Consider the following 20676-nt stretch of genomic DNA (forward strand, 5'->3'; position numbering starts at 1 on the left):
GACAAATACACACAAGGGTGGTTCCCTCACTGACATGATTGTTGGTAATCATGGTACCAGTAGTCAGTACAGAGCTTCAAGCCAAAAAGAAAATGGAGGGAACTTTGGCCTTCAACACTGACTTTGATTATTTTCTAAAATAGCCTTTCGCAACTGCAATATTCTCTGCTGTTCTGAAACATGGCTCTCGGGCAAGATACCCCCATGGCTATCCAACTTGATGGATTCTCCATTCACCGTGCCAACAGGACAGTGGATTCTGGGAAATCAAGGGGGGAGAGGGTTGCCTCTTCGTCAACAACACCTGGTGTGCTGTCTCGAGCATGGTGGAAGTCTCAAACCACCCAAGCCATAGACTGTTCTCTCTGCTTTCGCACGGCAAGCAGTACTGGTGCAAGTCTGACACCAACAGGCTCCTGAACAGCTTCTATCCCCATGGCATAAGACTGCTAAATAGCTAAGAAAATGGCTACACGGACTATCTGAGTTTAAAATAACAATAAATTACAGTCTCTATGCACACTCACAGGGCCCTACACACTATGCACACTGATACTCCAACACACATACAAAACTCACTCCATAATTTGCTCACACACATAATATGCACATAAATGTATACTGAGTCTACACACACCCACTCACATACAATCATCATATATGCTGCTGCTACTTTGTTCATCATATATTCTGATGCCTAGTCACCTTACCCTTATACATATCTACGTCTATCGATCCAGTATGCCTGCACATTGTAAATATGGTACTGGAACTGACCCTGTATATAGTACGCTTACTTATTTTATCGTGTTCTTCTTATTTTGATATATTTTGTGTTTTTGTTCTACATTGTTATTTTCAGTATTAGATTGTTATTGATTACTGCATCGTTGGGGTTAGAGCTTGTAAGAAAGGCATTTCACTGTACTTGTGCATGTGACATTAAAACTTGAAACTTATGCCTTCATAATCACACACAATAAAAAAAAAATGGGATGGGAGGAGGGTGTGTGGGGTTCCCAAGAAGAACGTTACAAGGATCTGAGTGGTATGACTCTCACTTCAGCAGAATGCGAGTTTGCCTGTGATAGCATGCTACGCCACGCACTAAGCAGCATAGCATTTCCTGTCTGACTAATCAACCTCTAAGCACAGAAGGGGGGAGGTGATGAAACAGGTCAAAGGTCAAAAGCCACAATACAGAAGCTGTAAACGACCCCGTGTCAATTCAATATAAAGTACCAGAAGCTGTAAAATACTGTTATAGTATTTGTAATGGTGGATTTACATCTACAGGCACCAAGTAATAACTATTATTTTTAATATATCTGATCCTCTCATTTCCTTGAGCTCCTATTGAAACTACACTGAGAAACTTCAGATGGAAAAAGAGAGGGAGACTAAAGTTGTTGGATCTTAATTTGAGCCAGTTTTGTACAGCAGGAAAATAATCCTGCAGTATCAGGAAATGTGGATTATTATATGGATTAAAATTCGTAGGAATTTTTGTAGGGGTTGAAACATTTTTTGTAAGGGAAAATCAAGTCAGAAATTTCAAAGTGGAAATTTCTCCTGCAACGGGGTGATCAAATTCAGGTCCTACTTCTGTATGAGAGGGGACTATGGGGTAAGAGGAACAGAGGAATGCATCAGAGAGAACAGGACAGGACATCCTTGTTCAATGCAGTATTTGCATGTGTAACAAAACAAAATCCATACTTTGCCAGAGGAAACAATTGAGGAAATATAAATTGTTCTTCCATTCCTTAATTCATTAGGTCCTGCCTTTAGGTGACAGACATTTCTTCTTTTTCATTTGCTCATTCACATTGATTGATCCTAACTTTATAACAGCTCATCAAAATGATGTTGCCCCAACCCCACCCTTTAGACCACATATGGACAGCTGGCATGGATATACCCACATTACATGACATTTACATTACCTCTGCCTAGCCCTGCTACTAATAAAACTGGGCGTTTCCACTCGCTCTAAAATAGTAACTGGTCTAATGTGGCTGGGGAAATGTACTATCCCACAGTCCTCCATTGGGCAATCTGCTGTTATAAAACTAAATTATTTACGTTGTTTGGCCAAGTAAGCTCAAAGCAATAAACTTGTGGGTGGGGATGGGGGGGGGGGGGTGTTATGATAAATAAACAGTCAAATCTGGGTCGCTGCTTGCCGACATTGGCAAAGTACGTTTTTTTCTCATTTTATTCTTATGGACTTTGCATGCAACACACATAGAAACACACACAAACATCTAAATAAATCCATTACTCGTGTACATGCCTTAGGTTCTGACAGATACTTCGCCTCTGCGATAACGCATAATTGTCCGATAATTAGCCTATCAAAGGCAAATTATAAAGTCGAAGAAAAGCTCTGTTATTGATTAACAGTCATGCACTTGTAAACATAAGCCGTTATAGCCTACACACTAACATATGGACTCCAACGACATAAAGGGAGGTTCCACCATAGAACGACACAATTGATTCTAGTTGTTTCCTATAGGTTCCACAGCACACACAGATTGGAAAACCAAGCACTAATAGTGAAGACAATTGTGTAACAAAAGACAAAACGAAAAAAATCACAAAAGGAAAGTGGACAACCACGGCTCAGCAGATTCTATAGACATTTGGTCAGCAAGTGTGGACAGAGAAGTAGGTAGGGGGCAAGTGTGTACAGAAGTCTGTAAGGGACTAGGGGACTGTGGGAGGACAGATGGCTCAGTGATCCCTTCTATTTCTCCCTCCATCTCTCGCTTTTGAATATTAAATTAAAGTCTGAACTAAGATGACCTTTCTTTTTTTAAAGAACTTTCATTTGTTTACCCAGGATAGTACACTTAGTAACAATTTACAGGGAGTCCTGAGTTTGATCAAATCAATAAGAACATACACATTACATGCCCCCCAAAAATGTAACAACACAGCACACAGTAGCATGACATGACATAGGCCTACACACACGGACATTTAAAACGCAGCAGTTCAGGTTGGCAACTCACCTTTAAGGTTCTTCGGATTGTTCTGCTTGGTTCGCGGCATCTTTTCTTGTTGGTTGTTTCACTGACACATCTTCTGAAAGGTTGTCAATTCTCTAATGCAGGTGGACCTGGAACACCCTCTGGGTTCATCTACAAAGCACACATACACACACCAGAGAGGGTCAGTGTCAGCTCAACACACCATAGATCAATAAACACTAAGCAGCCCTTATCTTCTTACTAAGTGTGTGTGCGTGTGTGTCTGTGGCTGTCTGTGTGCAGTCTCCCGTTCTCTCACTTGGCAAGAATCAGAAAGGACACTGCTGTTGTTGCGTCTGTCAGTTTAACAGTTGTCCCTGTCTAAATTCTAATTCCAGTCCAAACCTGCACGGTCTAAATTTTTATTCTAGTCAAAACGTACATGGTCTAAATTCTTATTCCAGTCCAAACGTACACAGTATAAATTCTAATTCCAGTTCAAACGTACAAGGCTTACATTCTTGTTCCAGTCCAAACGTACACAAAACAAAGCCCAGTGAGCACAATATGTTGAAAAGACGTTTATCAACGTCTTGTCAACATCTTTTTCCCATTGGGTGGCTCCTGCTAAGTTTGATGGCATAATATCCAATACAGCACCACTGACAGGGTGCTCCTCTACCGATATCAGGTGAGTTCTGGACCGACTCTGAGATGTGAATGCATCTCTCTCCATATAAATATAAACCTTGGAGTGGCTATCTATAATCTGATCTAAACCAAGAGGAGATGGCAGTTTTTTTGGTGAACAACTGATTGACAAGTCCATGTCAGATACACTGCCCTGCCCTTCGCTTTGACGACACACACGTTTCAGATGACGAAAGACGCAAACAATAAGGCCTTGTGTCTGGCGGGTAGTCAGCGCTCCAGGGTGCTTAGGCGGTTAGCGGGCTACAATCAGACGGATCTTCTTGTAAAAGTGAACACCCCATAGATCATTGCATCACCATCAGACATAAGCAAACACTGAAAGGGCATCTTGATCTCAAAGCTGTATGATCTGTTTAATCTTAGTGTATTGCAGCTAATGATACCCTTTTTACAGTGGATGAAAGGTGACTAATTTTAGACTTCATGCAAATCTGAGCTCTGCAAAAGAAACATCAGCAGACACCATCAGCAGTATGTTGAAGCTAAATGTTACCAAATCTTGACCTTTAAAAAACCCAAGGCAAAGCAAAGAACAAGCAGAATGAATGATCAGCAGAGCTCCCTCGGTCCCTCCCGATACATTTCTATAGACATGATCTATAGCCTACATAAAATGCACATACATTGCTCTAGTCTATACATTATCTATACATAAAAATACATGTATTGAAAATGACTAAACCTTTTACATAGTATATACTGTATTATGCTTATAGATAAATCCCTACATGTTCTTCCTAGATCAATCCCTTCCACTGTACATTTTGTTCCACCATCCAGTCTGTTCCGTTTGCCAATGTTACATAACAGTTCGTTACTACAGCTGTAGCATTTTTGACCATATACTGGTACGCGTGCGCTGCTACAGCAATGACATCATTGAGCTCGCAAAATATATCGGCAGTAATGTACACCGCGCATGCACCAGGTCACAGAGCCCAGTAAGAACGACAATGAAAGTCATACAATCAAACATGTTCACCTGCCTCCCAGGGAGAACGAAGGACAGGTCGAATACCTTTAGTTCAGACGATGCTGGTGATTTGGAGGAGAGCGAGCCGTGCGTGTGCGGCGAGCGTATCAGCTGAGAAATATTTGAGGAAACACCCTGAAACTGACAGCTTGATGAGGATACCACAATAAGCGGCTGAGTAAATGTTGCAGTAGGCCTAGTCCTATCCGAAAGCTGTCCGAAAGGAATGTTCTCTCTAAATCCCTGACGACAGACTTACGCCTCATTCAACACACACCTAGGAGGATTCCTTCCAGTCACCTTGCAGCATTTTACAGCAACATTGTAACCGCATGTAAATGGACATGATGTCCTTCATTGTGAAATATGAACACTGAATAGCCAAACCCCTGTGACATAATCAAATGCCTCTATCTATCCAACCAATAACGGTGGCTTCAAGTGACACATCTAAAACAGGTAAACAACCCTGTTTCCTTGTGGCCATGCATCAATGTCTTTATACAATACATGTTACATCACAACATTCCCATCTTATTGTTAGGGAATGCAGTCTAAATTAAAAAAACAATGACTGGGTTATAGCGTATTTTATGCCTGTAGCACAAGCAACACATGAACGCGCTTTAACTGAGGGAGGAGTCAGGGAAAACCCCTCGCTCTCTGCAACACTACGGCGGCACTTCCCTAATTCAACAAATATGCGACATTATTTTTTAACACTTTCTTTTTGAACACTTTCTCATCTGTTGCGTAATATCTATGTATCAGATAAATGGCTAATGTATCAGATAAATGGCAATAGATCAGGCTTACCTATTGGCGCAAAGGCAGGCACATTCAGTAGCAAGCAAGACAGCAACATTACACACACCACATTAGAATGCTGCAGACGTATAACGTTACACCAAAACAACGATTCTATAGTAAGCAACGACGGTTCTGAAAGCTTAACTTGTTTGATCCCAAAATGTGACATTCCTTCTTTGCAAACGTGAAAGCACAGGCGTGAGCTAAACGAAACACAACCGTGAATACATTGAATACAAATAACTAGCCGAACCAGCAAGAACGTCCCCGACAGGCGTTGTAGCCTACACGATCGCCCAGTGAGAGTACTAACGTTACCCCAGAACACTTCCACATGCATGCAGCCCAAAGTTTCAACCACATTTACGACAAATAATATATATATATATATATATATATATATATATATATATATATATATATACTTACAAGTGAGGTCTTAATAGTTGTCAGGGATTTCTGGTGTAACACACCTTAAGGGTAAAGGTCTGTTTTTGTCGCTTCTCCCTCTCTCACTTTCTATTGCAGGAAACAGACAGGCCAACTGACGTCAACGGGGGTCCCGTCTCCGCCTCCCAACCACAGGATGTCATCTCCGGGAGGTATGCGACGATCAAACTACGACCAAATAAATTACTAAAAACAATATCACCAGGGCCTTATTTTTTACCATATTCATTAAAATATATTTCAAACGTATATTAAGTAAGTTTAGACCATATTTACGACTGAACCCGTGTCTAAAAGAGTGTTTATTTTAAGCGTCGTTTGTCGTGCACCCCCTAAAGATCTTCCTTTTGCACATAGTTTGGGACTGACAGTTTTCCCGGAGGTTCCTTGTTGTCAGGTCACGTTGCGCCCATCCACTGCCGACTGGGCTTTCCCATGCAGATCTCCCATTGCAATTACTAAACCATTTATTTTCAAGCCTAACAGACTTTGAACTTGCCTGAGGTACTGAGGTAGGATGAGTTTGAAAATCGAAGATTATATAGCATAGTTCAAAGCTACACTAGGGTGCCATACAGTGATTGCAGTCGGGTTTTGCATAGCCTGCATTCTTGTTTTTTCCCCATCCATAGAGTATAAATCCAATTTAATTGAACTTGTTTTAATTTTAATGAAATTAAACATGAAATTGCATACTAGCATAATATAATAAATTCTGTAAGATGCACCCGACAGAATACTCCATACTTGACTGTTACTGAATTGCATTTATGTGAACTAAGAAAGGCCTATTCCCAATGGAATTGTATCCTGCACACCTTGACTTTGGATAGAGTCTGCCTTCTACTTCCTTATTATTTTCCAGGTTTCCAGGTTCCTACATTTGTAAATAGTACATTTTTCTCATTCAAAAGAATGTGTTGGCTATTTGAGGTTCACATCAGGTTAAGTAAGATAAGCTACTATGGGAACTGTATCTATGGGAGTTTTATCTAATGGAGATATACTTCAACATACTGTACAGTAGTTGGAATTCTTGCTACTGCAATAAATTGAGTCACAGCACCCCATTGTCTGCTAAGAGAAGATACATGTGAATTCAGATGATGCTGCGTGTGGGTTATTTTTAACCCATGCCTGTGTGCCTCAAATCATGATGGCTACCACTGTGTTCAGCTATGACACATCACCTAATGAAAAAGGTCAAGGTATATTTTTGTCGTTGCGAACAGAAATACCTCACTAATGAACGTGCGTGGCAGAAGTGGCCGTTTTTCTATGTGGAACAGATTCCCCACACAATGGTCAACAACCTGGTCAAAAGTAATGCACTATGTAGGGAATGGGGTGCCATTTAGGACGCTACCTACGGTTGAAGTCGAGAGTTTACATACACTTTAGCCAAATACATTTCAACTCAGTTTTTCACAATTCCTGACATTTAATCCTAGCAAAAAGTCCCTGTCTTAGGTCAGTTAGGATCACCACTTTATTTTAAGAATGTGAAATATCAGAATAATAGTAGAGAGAATTATTTATTTCAGCTTTTATTTCTTTCATCACATTCCCAGTGGGTCACAAGTTTACATACACTCAATTAGTATTTGATAGCATTGCCTTTAAATAGTTTAACTTGGGTCAAACGTTTCGGGTAGCCTTCCACAAACTTCCTACAATAAGGTGGGTGAATTTTGGCCCGTTCCTCCTGGCAGTGCTGGTGTAACTGAGTCAGCTTTGTATGCCTCCTTGCTGGCACACGCTTTTTCAGTTCTGCCCACAAATGTGATATGGGATTGAGGTCAGGGCTTTGTGATGGCCACTCCAATACCTTGACTTTGTTGGCCTTAAGCCATTTTGCCACAACTTTGGAATTATGCTTGGGGTCATTGTCCATTTGGCAGACCCATTTGCGACCAAGCTTTAACTTCCTGACTGATGTCTTGCGATGTTGCTTCAATATATTCACATAATTTTCCTTCCTCGTGTTGCCATCTATTTTGTGAAGTGCACCAGACCCTCCTGCATTAAAGAACCTCCACAACATGATGCTGCCACCCCCGAGCGTGACGGTTGGGAGGGTGTTCTTCGGCTTGCAAGCGTCCCCCTTTTTTCTCCAAACATAATGATGGTCATTATGGCCAAACAGTTCTGTTTTTGTTTCATCAGACCAGAGGGCGAAAAAAGTACGATCTTTGTCCTCATGTGCAGTTGCAAACATTAGTCTGGCTTTTTTATGGCGGTTTTGGAGCAGTGGCTTCTTCCTTGCTGAGCGGCTTTTCAGGTTATGTCGATATAGGACTCGTTTTACTGTGGATATAGATACTTTTGTACCTGTTTCCTCCATCATCTTCACAAGGTCCTTTGCTGTTGTACTGGGATTGATTTGCACTTCTCGCACCAAAGTACGTTCATCTCTAGGAGACAGAACGCGTCTCCTTCCTGAGCGGTATGACGGCTGCGTGGTCCCATGGTGTTTATACTTGCGTACTATTGTTTGTACAGATGAACGTGGTACCTTCAGGCGTTTGGAAATTGCTCCCAAGGATGAACCAGACTTGTGGAGGTCTACCATTTTTTTCTGAGGTCTTGGCTGATTTCTTTTGATTTTCCCATGATGTCAAGCAAAGACGCACTGAGTTTGAAGGTATGACTTGAAATACATCCACAGGTACACCTCCAATTGACTCAAATTATGTCAATTAGCCCATCAGAAGCTTCTAAAGGCATGACATCATTTTCCTGAACTTTCCAAGCTGTTTAAAGCCACAGTCAACTTAGTGTATGTAAACTTCTGACCCACTGGAATTGTGATACAGTGAATTATAAGTGAAATAATCTGTCTGTAAACAATTGTTGTAAAAATGACTTGTGTCATGCACAAAGTAGATGTCCTAACCGACTTGCCAAAACTATAGTTTGTTAACAAGAAATTGGAGTGGTTCAAAAACAAGTTTTAATGACTCCAACCTAAGTGTATGTAAACTTCCGACTTTAACTGTGTGTGCACTAACATGCATATATGGTTGGAGGGAGATAACGAATGGATACAAAATAGCACCACGTGAATCTACTATTTTTAGGGGTGTATTACCAGGCCAAGCTATTTTTGTTGAAGGAAATAGCTCACTGTGATAAATGTTTTCTGGACTAAACCTAATTCCATCTTCAGTCATTGCGAAATGTATTCATTTATATAATATGTTAACTGTGTGAATAGCTGCTGGGTTGTTCCACGAAATGAGGGACTTTTGCATCCCTTTAATATTTTAAGTGGACATTCCGCAACAAATGCCTGTTATATTCAATGAAGTGCTTTTTCATATAGACCACATGGAGAATTCAATGAATACAGTTTTATTATGAATAAAGACTTGCTAAAGTGTCCCTCCATGTACCTCCTTTTACTTCCAGGAAGATTGTAATTCACTTAACCACAATACTTTTCACCATCATTATAAAGCCCAAGTTATTTTGTTTTTTTGACCAAGTCATTTCTGCAGATAATTATTTTTTTCATGTGATTCGTGATTAATTTTAACGTAAAAAATAAATAATTAAGGTCAACTCTGTTAGGTGAACTGGACTCGTTTTAAAATGGTGAAACTATTCCTTTTTAATATTATTTTCAAAAGAAACATTGAACATCTAATAGTCAAATCATAGTGTAAAAGCAGGTGAGCTGGTTCTACTCTTTTTGGAAAATGTCTGGTGTTTTGTGGTGGAAAACTGAGTGTGTCGAGCATAACACATCAACCCTGTTACCCATAGGCTAGAAATGTTTCAACAATTACAAAAACAATTGTGAAGCTTAAATTCAATTGCCCCTTCCTGTTGCACATAACAAGCTTCCATTTCCCCTGCCACAAAGAGATGTATAATAATTAGGTGGGTGCTTACATTTGTCTTAGTAGTGTTCATTATACATGTGTGGATTGGAAATATTTTTTTTACATATCCCACTCCCCCTGAGACACCCTCTGAGACTGGGGTCATAGTCAGGGATCAGACATTATTTACGGCAACCCTGTAGCAATTAGGGTTAAGTACCTTGCTCAAGGGCACATCGGCAGATCTATCACCTATTCGGCTTGGGGATTCAAACCAGCGACTATTAGTCTACTGGCCCAAAGTTCTTAACCACTAGGCTACCTGCTGCCCATTTATGGCTGATTTCAGATTAAATCTCAAAGCTGTTATGGTCAACCCTGTTACTTTATTTGGCACTTAATAGGCACTTTCTACAGCTTTTTTTATGAATTAGAACATGCACTTTTTTCTATATAAGAGAGTGTTAGTTAATGCAATAGTCGCTCAGAAATTGTGTGACGAGTTTGATTGGTTCTCTCAAATGTTGAGACCTCTCGTTGTTCTGATTTGAAAATCCAACCGTTGTAATAGAAGGGGGCGGCACTCAGGGGTTGTGTGGCTGTGGGTGTTTGAGAGGGACAGAGAGTGCCAACCAGTAAAACCACAGTCCCCTTCATTATCAACGCATTGTGCCGACAACAGCAAAGAGCCATTCCAGACTCTGAAGTCAGAAGGACTGGTCTTAGAAAACTCAACAAGGCAGTTAAGATTTAGGAATTAATTCCATTTAAATACAAAAAATACTCATGTCTATAATGGTGGCCAATTTGTGTTTTCTGTCAAAGGGTACAGAAAGAAGTAAGAAAGCACATGCTCCTTCTACAGTCAATGCACTGGTACACTTTCTGACACTACACCAGTGTCATTAGTCACAGACTGTGGTCAATCTTCCATTGAAAGGTCCATTGAAAGGTGGTCCTGTGAAAGCTACCACATCACATCACATCTCAGACTACCTGTAGAGTTGAACTACTAGGCCACTCACCCATTGTGACTAACTTTTTCAACTGCATCCTACAGAACCACACAGAATATAGCCTATGGAATAGAGTATGTAATATTAGTACATTTTGACAAAGACAAGTTTTGCTAAATATATCAAGTTTGTTGGTGTAAGTCAGTTTATTTGAGTGAATATATTCACATATGTACATTTATTCAGTATGTATGTTGTTTTTCCTTGACCTTGAGCAAATGCATAATAATTTTAATAATTAGGGAAAAAATAAGGGACTGATCTCTCTCTAATATTAAAAAGTGTATGCTTTTTAGAAGTTCAGTTATATAACAAAGCCTACAGAAGACGATAATGCAGCACAGATATGATCTAAAGGGCACTCTCCCACACATCCGTCTCATTTTCTCGAAGAGACATAACCTCATTTGCATTCACCACTGTCTTCCCACCCACAGAGCTAGATGTTTTATTATTGCAGAGAAAGAGAGCGCATGAGGGTGTGATATGAAATGTTTTATGTAACTGCTTTTCTTCCATGCAGACAGGTAAGGCAATTAACATTATTTATAATAAGGGTTACATGGAGAATTTCTGACTTTTCTGAAATGAAAATGGATGGCTGTCACGTATCCCGCCGAAGATGGTGTCTCTTCCTGTTCGGGCGGCGCTCGGCGGTCGTCGTCTCCGGCCTACTAGCTACCACCGATCCCCTTTTCTGTTTCAGTTAGTTTTGTCTGATTAGTTTCACCTGTTTCTTGTTTGGGTTTTGTTTTGGGCTATTTAAACCCGGTATGTCCGCTGGTTTTTGTGCGGGCTTGTTTTTCTGTTCATGGTGTGTGGATTATTGTGGATTAATTTTTCTGGACAGTTTCGTCCTATTTGTTGGACTGGGTATTTATGCGCCCTTGTGTTTGGCGTGACCCTTACTCTGTTCTTGGAATAAAGATCCACGTTTTGAACTACCCTGCTCTCTGTGCCTGACTCCTCCACCCACTACTCCTAGAAGCCATTACAATGGCCTTCCTTTCAAAAAATATATTTGATCTAAACCCTCCCTGAACGCTTGAAAAAAAAAAAAAAAAAGTGACCCTTCCCTAAAACCGAAATAATAATTAAAACAAAGTGGATAGCAGAGAACATGTCTTCCGTTTACCCTCACTTCTTGGACAGACCACAGCCTTAAAGCCAATTTATGCTTGGTCCGAATATGTGGTCGGAGGCTTTGTCTGGAGGATGTAAAGCAATTGCGGAGCCTCCGGAGGCATGCAGAGGCCAAATCAAGCTCCTTACTAAATCGCCGTCCACCTCTAAAATGTAGGTGGGGGCAGTACGTCCTGTATAAACACAAACTCACTTCCTTGACAACTTTAACAATTGCTCTGCTCCGCAAAGCACAAGAAGTATGAAAGCCCCGAGGCTGCATCAAAGTAAATGTTGTATGGCCACTTCAGATGTCGGATTGACCATGCAGTGCATTTTTAAAGGCTCTGCCTATTCAATCCGACATCTGCATTGGCCGTGCGGCATCTATGGTGATGTGACCTCTGCAGAAGTCAGGGCATTCATACTTCTTGAGCTTCGCAGAGCAGCAAAGACCTGTTGTGAAGGAAGTTGTCAAGGAATTCAGTTTGTGTTTATACAGGAACTCCCGCCCTCACCTACTGTCAACCAATCATGTCAATGCGGAGCTATACTGTTAAGGCAGATTTCCTCCTCTTCGTCTGAAGAGGAGGTGTAGGGATCGGACCAAAACGCAGAGTGGAAAGTGTCCATGTTTTATTATGAAATAACCTGAACACTACACGAAACAAAATAACAAAGAGAATCTACCCGAACAACAGTCCCGTGTGGCACGAACACTGACACGAAATACAAACACCCACAAAACACACGTAAAACCCCGGCTGCCTAAGTATGATTCTCAATCAGGGACAACGATTGACAGCTGCCTCTGATTGAGAATCATACCAGGCCGAACACAAAAAACCCAACATAGAAAACACACACAGACAACCCACCCCAACTCACGCCCTGACCATACTAACTAAATACAAAATAAGGGAAAATAAGGTCAGGAACGTGACATAACCCCCCCCCCCCCCCCCTTAAGGTCCGAACTCCGGGCGCACCACCTAAAACTCTAGGGGAGGGTCTGGGTGGGCGTCTCTGGCGCGGGACGTGGACCCCACTTCTAAAATGATTTTGTCCGCCTCCTTAATCGCCCCCCGTGGCCTTTTATGAGCGGCAATCCTCGCCGCCAACCTTGGCCTGGGGACCCTAGCCATGGGTCCCGAATGCACGGGGAATTCCGGCAGCGCCGGACAGGTGGGAGACTCCGGCAGCGCTGGAGTGAAGGACGCCTCCGGCAGCTCCAGAGTGAAGAGCGGTTTAGGCATCGCCTGGCTGACTGCAGGCTCTGGCGGATCCTGGCTGACTGCAGGCTCTGGCGGATCCTGGCTGGCTGGCTCTGGCAGCTCCTGGCTGGCTGGCGGCTCTGGCAGATCCTGGCTGACTGGCAGCTCTGGCAGCTCCTGGCTGGCTGGTTCTGGCAGATCCTGGCTGGCTGGCTCTGGCAGATCCTGGCTGGCTGGCTCTGGCAGGTCCTGGCTGGCTGACGGCACTGGCTGCTCCTGTCTGGCGTACGGCTCTGGCTGCTCCTGTCTGGCGTACGGCTCTGGCTGCTCCTGTCTGGCGTACGGCTCTGGCTGCAACTGTCTGGTGGACGGCTCTGGCTGCTCCTGTCTGGCGGGCGGCTCTAGCTGCTCCTGTCTGGCGAACGGCTCTGGCTGCTCCTGTCTGGCGGACGGCTCTAGCGGCTCGGGACAGACGGACAGCTCTGACGGCTCGGGACAGACGTACAGCTCTGACGGCTCGGGACAGACGGGCAGCTCTGACGGCTCGGGACAGACGGGCAGCTCTGACGGCTCGGGACAGACGGGCAGCTCTGACGGCTCGGGACAGACGAGCAGCTCTGACGGCTCGGGACAGACTTGCAGCTCTGACGTCTCTGGACAGACGGGCGGCTCAGATGACGCTGGGCAGGCAGGCAGCTCAAACAGCGCTGGGCAGGCAGGCAGTTCAGACAGCGCTGGGCAGGCAGGCAGTTCAGGCAGCGCTGGGCAGGCAGGCAGTTCAGACAGCGCTGGGCAGGCAGGCAGTTCAGGCAGTGCTGGGCAGGCAGGTACACCTGGAGAGAGGAGACGGAGAGACAGCCTGGTGCGGGGGGCTGCCACCGGAGGACTGGTACGTGGAGGTGGCACCGGATATACCGGACTGTGAAGGAGGACATGCGCTCTTGAGCACCGAGCCTGCCCAACCTTACCAGGTTGAATGGTCCCCGTAGCCCTGCCAGTGCGGCGAGGTGGAATAGCCCGCACTGGGCTATGCTGGCGAACCGGGGACACCATTTGTAAGGCTGGTGCCATGTACGCCGGCCCGAGGAGACGCACTGGAGACCAGATGCGTTGGGCCGGCTTCATGACACCCGGCTCGATGCCCAACCTAGCCCTACCAGTGCGGCGAGGTGGAATAGCCCGCACTGGGCTAAGCACGCGTAATGGGGACACCGTGCGCTCCACCGCATAACACGGTGTCTGACCAGTACGACGCCCTCTCACTCCACGGTAAGCACAGGGAGTTGGCTCAGGTCTCCTACCCGGCTTTGCCACACTCCGCGTGTGCCCCCCCCAATACATTTTTGGGTCTGACTCTCGGGCTCCCAACTGCGTCGCCGCGCTGCCTCCTCATACCAGCGCCTCTCTGCCTTCGCTGCCTCCAACTCTGCCTTGGGACGGCGATATTCCCCTGGCTGAGCCCAGGGTCCTTTGCCGTCCAGGATCTCTTCCCAAGTCCAGGAGTCCTGGGTTTTTGGCCGCTGCTGCTGCCCTTTTACACTCCGCTTGGTCCTTTGGTGGTGGGTGTTTCTGTTACGGCAGATTTCCTCCTCTTCGTCTGAAGAGGGATCGGAGGGATAGGGATCGGACCAAAACGCAGAGTGGAAAGTGTACATGTTCTATTATGAAATAACCTGAACACTAAACGAAACATTTTTACATTTTTTTTTTTACATTTTAGTCATTTAGCTCTTATCCAGCGCGACTTACAGTAGAGTGCATACATTTTTATTACATTTTACATACTGAGACAAGGATATCCCTACCGGCCAAACCCTCCCTAACCCGGACGACGCTATGCCAATTGTGCGTCGCCCCACGGACCTCCCGGTTGCGGCAGGCTGCGACAGAGCCTGGGCGCGAACCCAGCCCAGCCTGGGCGCGAACCCAGAGACTCTGGTGGCGCAGCTACCACCCGGGAGGTCAAACAAAATAACAAAGAGAATCTACCCGAACAACAGTCCCGTGTGGCACGAACACTGACACGAAATACAAACACCCACAAAACATACGTGAAACCCCGGCTGCCTAAGTATGATTCTCAATCAGGGACAACGATTGACAGCTGCCTCTGATTGAGAATCATACCAGGCCGAACACAAAAAAAAAAAACATAGAAAACACACACAGACAACCCACCCCAACTCACGCCCTGACCATACTAACTAAATACAAAATAAGGGAAAATAAGGTCTGGAACGTGACATATACAGAGCCCTCCATATTGTTAAAAATGTTGAAAGGCGCACGGTGATGCGGTACAGAACTCAATTACAGAGCTCAGCATGCCTCCAGAGGCTCTGCAATTGCGTCACACTATCCATACGGCACCCCCAACCACATTTTTATATCAGGCATACATTTGCACACAGGGCTGCGGGCCAGAAGGTTGTGGGTTTGCAGAACACTGTGGACAACTAATTAGAGACAGGCTAGTCTTTGGGTTAGCAGACATGCGTCTATCAGACAATCGTGGAGCGATTATACTTTTTTCGCGATTGCACTTAAATCATCCCCCCGTTTGGCGAAGTAGACTGTGATTCGATGATAAATTAACAGGCACCGCATTGATTGTATGCAACGCAGGACAAGCTAGTTAACCTAGTAATATCATCAACCATGTGTTGTTAACTAGTGATTATGTGAATATTGATTGTTTTTTATAAGATAAGTTTAATGCTAGCTAACAACTTACCTTGGCTCCTTGCTGCAATAGCGTAACAGGTGGTCAGCCTGCCACACAGTTTCCTCATGGAATGCAATGTAATCGGCCATAATTGCCGTCCAAAAATGACGATTACCGATTGTTATGAAAACTTGAAATCGGCCCTAATTAATCGGCCTCTAGTCCAGAGTAGTGATGATTGACGGGCGGGCGGTTGCGGGCAGCAATCTGTTAAAGAACATGCATTTAGTTTTACTTGCATTTAATTAAGAGCAGTTGGAGGCCATGGAAGGTGTGTTGTATGAATTGGAGCTCGTCTGGAGGATTGTTTACACAGTGTCCAAAGAAGGGCCAGAAGTATACAGAATGGTGTCGTCTGCGCAGAGGTGGATCAGAGAATCACCAGCAGCAAGAGCGACATCATTGATATATACAGAGAAAAGAGTCGGCTTGAGAATTGAACCCTGTGGCACCCCCATAGAGACTGCCAGAGGTCCGGACAACAGGCCCTCCGATTTGACACACTGAACTATATCTGAGAAGTAGTTGGTGAAGCAGGCGAGGCAGTCATTTGAGAAACCAAGGCTGTTAAGTCTGCCGATAAGAATGCGGTCATTAATAGAGTCGAAAGCCGTGGCCAGGTCGATGAATACGGCTGCACAGTACTGTCTTTTATCGATGGCGGTTATGATATCGTTTAGGACCTTGAGCGTGGCTGAGGTGCACCCATGACCAGCTCGGAAACCAGATTGCATAGCGGAGAAAGTACGGTGGGATTCTTTGTTCTCTGAAAAGGAGAGATGTGGTATAATTTGCATATTGCATAGCCTACTGGCTATGGATCATTTGATTGAGACCACACTAAATAGCCTATGGGCACACTTGATATTGTGCGCCCAGCGGAGAATCAAAGATGAGGGACGGCATCGGGCACACATCGATATATAGCCTAATAAGCAACTAATTCTAACACACAGAGAAATAAAGACATTTCGTCAATTACAAATTACATGACCCTCCCCTGGACTAGATATTTTCCTCCAGGTAATCATTCTTTAAATTTTGGTACATCCATAATGAGTTGGTTTGAGGAGCTACTGCAATATGCCAGAAGTGGAAGACTTCCCACTGGGCAAAAACTGGTTGAATCAACGTTATTTCCACGTCATTTCAATCCAACAAATTAATGTGATGATGTTGATTCAACGTGGAAAACTGGTTGGATTTGCAAAAAGTCATCAACGAAAAAAGTCATATTTCTTTCCCCCAACTTTTAACCGAAATTCATGAAATGGTGACATTTTTTTGTGGATTTCACGTTGAATTCACGTTAGTTGACACCTCAACCTCAATGTAAATCAAAACTAGATGTTGAACTGATGTCTCTGCACCATGGGCCTGTAAAAGGAATAAAAATCTGAAGAACTACCGCGTTACGCCAGAAGTTAATACCTGTAAAAGCTCCGGCTCGTCAGCCAAAGTAAGGGCAAGATCATGTTTGGACTTGAGAGTAGCCAATGTTTTCAACAGAAGCATTGGCATGTCATAACTGTTTCGCAGCAGAAATTGTAGGTCCTTTTGGGAACAGTCTTGGTTTAGGATGCTATTGGTTTAGCATGCTATTGGTTTAGCCAAGCCACAGAGAAGCAATCTGCATGCCCCGATAAACCCCTACCTCTTCTATACTGAACAAAAATAGAAACATGTAAAGTGTTAGTCCCATGTTTCATGAGCTGAAATAAAAGATCCCAGAAATGATCCATATGCAAATTTTCTCTCAAATGTTGTGCACAAATTTGTTTACATCCCTGTTAGTGAGCATTTCTCCTTTGCCAAGATAATCCATCCACCTGACATGTGTGGCATATCAAGAAGATGATTGAACAGCATCATCATTACACAGGTGCACCTTATGCTGGGGACAATAAAAGGTCACTGTAAAATGTGCAGTTTTGTCACACAACACAATGCCACAGATGTCTCAAGTTTTAGGGAGCGTGCAATTGGCATGTTGACTGCAGGAATGTCCACCAGAGCGTTTGCCAGAGAATTGACTGTTAATTTCTCTACCATAGGCCGTCTCCAACGTCGTTTTAGAGAGTTTGGCAGTACGCCCAAGCGGCCTCACAACCACAGACCATGTGTAACCACGCCAGCCCAGGACCTCCACATCCGGCTTCGTCACCTGCGGGATGGACTGAGACCAGCCACCAGACAGCTGATGAAACTGAGGAGTATTGCTGTCTGTAATAAAGCCCTTTTGTGTGGAAAAACTCATTCTGATTGGCTGGGCCTAGCTTCCCAATGGGTGGGCCTATGCCATCCAAGGCCCACCCATGGCTGTGCCCCTGTCTAGTCATGTGAAATCCATAGATTAGGAGCTAATGAATTTATTTCAATTGACTGGTTTCTTGAATTGAACTGTAACTCAGTAAAATCATTGAAATTGTTACATGTTGCGTTTATGTTTTTGTTCAGTAGATCACATTAAATCAAACTTTATTTGTCACATGCGCCGAATACAACAAGTGTAGACTTTACAGTATATATACAGGGGGCACCGGTACCGAGTCAGTGTGCAGGGGTACAGGCTAGTTGAGGTAATCTGTACATGTAGGTGGGGGCGTAGTGACAATGCATGGATAACAAACAAACAGCGAGTAGCAGCAGTGTACAAAAGGGAGGGGGGTGGGGGGGTCAATTTAAATTATTTAGTGGCGATTTTATGAATTCTTCAGCAGTTTTATGGCTTGGGGTAGAAGCTGTTGAGGAGCCTTTTGGTCCTAGACTATAACTTGGGTGACTGGAGTCTCTGACAATTTTATGGGCTTTCCTCTGACACCGCCTATTATATAGGTCCTGGGTGGCAGGAAGCTTGGCCCCAGTGATGTACTGGGCCGTTCGCACTACCCTCTGTAGCGCCTTATGGTCAGATGCTGAGTAGTTGCCATACCAGGCGGTGATGCATCCGGTCAGGATGCTCTCGATGGTGGAGCTGTAGAACCTTTTGAGGATCTGAGGACCCATGCCAAATCTTTTCAGTCTCCTGAGGGGGGAAAGGTTTTGTCGTGCCCTCTTCACGACTGTCTTGGTATGTTTGGACCATGATAGTTCGTTGGTGATGTGGAAACCAAGGAACATGAAACTCTCGACCCACTCCACTACAGCCCCGTTGATGTTAATGGGGGCCTGTTCAGCCTTTTCCTGTAGTCCACGATTATCTCCTTTGTCTTTCTCACACTGAGGGAGAGGTTGTTTCCCTGGCACCACACTGCCAGTTCTCTGACCTCCTCCCTGTAGGCCGTCTCATCTTTGTCGGTGATCACTGTTGTGTCATCAGCAAACTTAATGATGGTGTTGGAGTCGTGTTTGGCCACGCAGTCATGGGTGAACAGGGAATACAGGAGGGGACTAAGTACACACCCCTGAGGGGCCCCAGTGTTAAGGATCAGCATGGCAGACGTGTTGTTGCCTACTATTACCACCTGGGGGTGGCCCGTCAGGAAGTCCAGGATCCAGTTGCAGAGGGAGGTGTTTAGTCCCAGAGTACTTAGCTTAGTGATGCGCTTCGTGGGCATTATGGTGTTGAACACTGAGCTGTAGTCAAAGAACAGGTGTTCCTTTTGTCCAGGTGAGAAAGGGCAGTATGGAGTGCAACTTAGATTGCGTCATCTTTAGGATCTTTAGGGGCGGTATGCGATTTGGAGTGGGTCCGACGTGAGTGCCACGGGGAAGTAATCTTTTAGACAGGTTACCTTTGCTTCCTTGGGTACAGGGACTATGGTGGTCTGCTTGAAACATGTAGGTATTACAGACTCGGTCAGGGAGAGGTTGAAAATGTCAGTGAAGACACTTGACAGTTGGTCCGCGCATGCTTTGAGTACACGTCCTGGTAATCTGTCTGACCCAGCGGCTTTGTGAATGTTGACCTGTTTAAAGGTTTTGTTCACATCGGCTACTGCGAGCGCTATCACACAGTCATCCAGAACAGCTGGTTCTCTTGTGCATGCTTCATTGATGCTTGCCTCGAAGCGAGCACAAAAGGCATTTAGCTCGTCTAATAGGCTCCCGTCACTGGGCAGCTCGCGTCTGGGTTTTTGATTTGTTGTCTGTAATAGTTTTCATGCCCTGTCATATCCGACGAGCGTCAGAGTCGGTGTAGTAGGATTTAATCTTAATCCCGTATATTGACACTTTGCTTGTTTGATGGTTCGTCTGAGGGCATAGCGTGATTTCTTATAAGCATCCGGATTAGTCTCCCAATCCTTGAAAGCGGCAGCTCTAGCCTTTAGCTCGATGCGGATGTTGCCTGTAATCCATGGCTTCTGGTTGGGATATGTACGTACAGTCACAGTGGGGACGACGTCATCGATGCACTTATTGATGAAGCCGATGACTGAGGTGGTGTACTCCTCAATGCCATTAAATGAAACCCAGAACATATTCCAGTCTGTGCTAGCAGAACAGTCCTGTAGTGTAGCATCGACGTCACCTGACCACTTACGTATTGAGCAAGTCACTGGTACTTCCTGCTTTAGTTTTTGCTTATAAGCAGGAATCAGGAGGATAGAATTATGGTCAGATTTGCGAAACGGAGGGCGTGGGAGAGCGTTGTATGCATCTCTGTGTGTGGAGTAAAGGTGGTCTTGGATTTTTTCCCCCCTGGTTGCACATGTGACATGCTGGTAAAAATGTGTTAAAACTGATTTAAGTTTGCCTGCATTAAAGTCCTTGGCCACTAGGAGCGCCGCTTCTGGGTGAGCATTTTCTTCTTTGCCTACGGCCTTATAGAGTTGGTTGAGAGCAGTCTTAGTGCCAGCTTCGTTCTGTGGTGGTAAATAGACGACTACGAATAATATAGATGAGAA

General features: G+C 44.4%; 1 protein-coding gene and 1 long non-coding RNA gene across 8 annotated transcripts in view; one reads left to right on the top strand and one right to left on the bottom strand.

Moving 5' to 3' along the window:
- The window catches only part of LOC129830941 (zinc finger protein 40-like), a 74025-nt gene extending 67999 nt beyond the window's left edge, over positions 1-6026 (bottom strand). For 2 of the 7 annotated variants that reach the window (XM_055893803.1, XM_055893797.1), the window contains exons 1-2: positions 5905-6020; positions 3021-3149 (exon numbers count right to left, since the gene is read on the bottom strand). In XM_055893803.1, coding sequence (XP_055749778.1) covers positions 3021-3060 — 40 coding nt within the window. In that variant the 5' untranslated portion in view covers positions 3061-3149; positions 5905-6020. Of the gene's footprint in view, positions 1-3020; positions 3150-4420; positions 4603-4710; positions 4801-4942; positions 5026-5481; positions 5792-5904 lie in introns of those variants that run through there. The other 5 variants (XM_055893802.1, XM_055893798.1, XM_055893801.1 and 2 more) reach the window with 5 other exon arrangements.
- Positions 5036-18095, top strand: LOC129830942 (uncharacterized). The gene is made up of 3 exons (XR_008755655.1): positions 5036-5124; positions 6004-6077; positions 17884-18095. It is a non-coding gene; the product is annotated as an uncharacterized LOC129830942 (long non-coding RNA).
- The last annotated feature ends 2581 nt before the right edge of the window (positions 18096-20676 follow it).

Source organism: Salvelinus fontinalis, chromosome 32 (genome assembly GCF_029448725.1).
Source record: "Salvelinus fontinalis isolate EN_2023a chromosome 32, ASM2944872v1, whole genome shotgun sequence".
In the NCBI taxonomy this organism is placed as follows: domain Eukaryota; kingdom Metazoa; phylum Chordata; class Actinopteri; order Salmoniformes; family Salmonidae; genus Salvelinus; species Salvelinus fontinalis.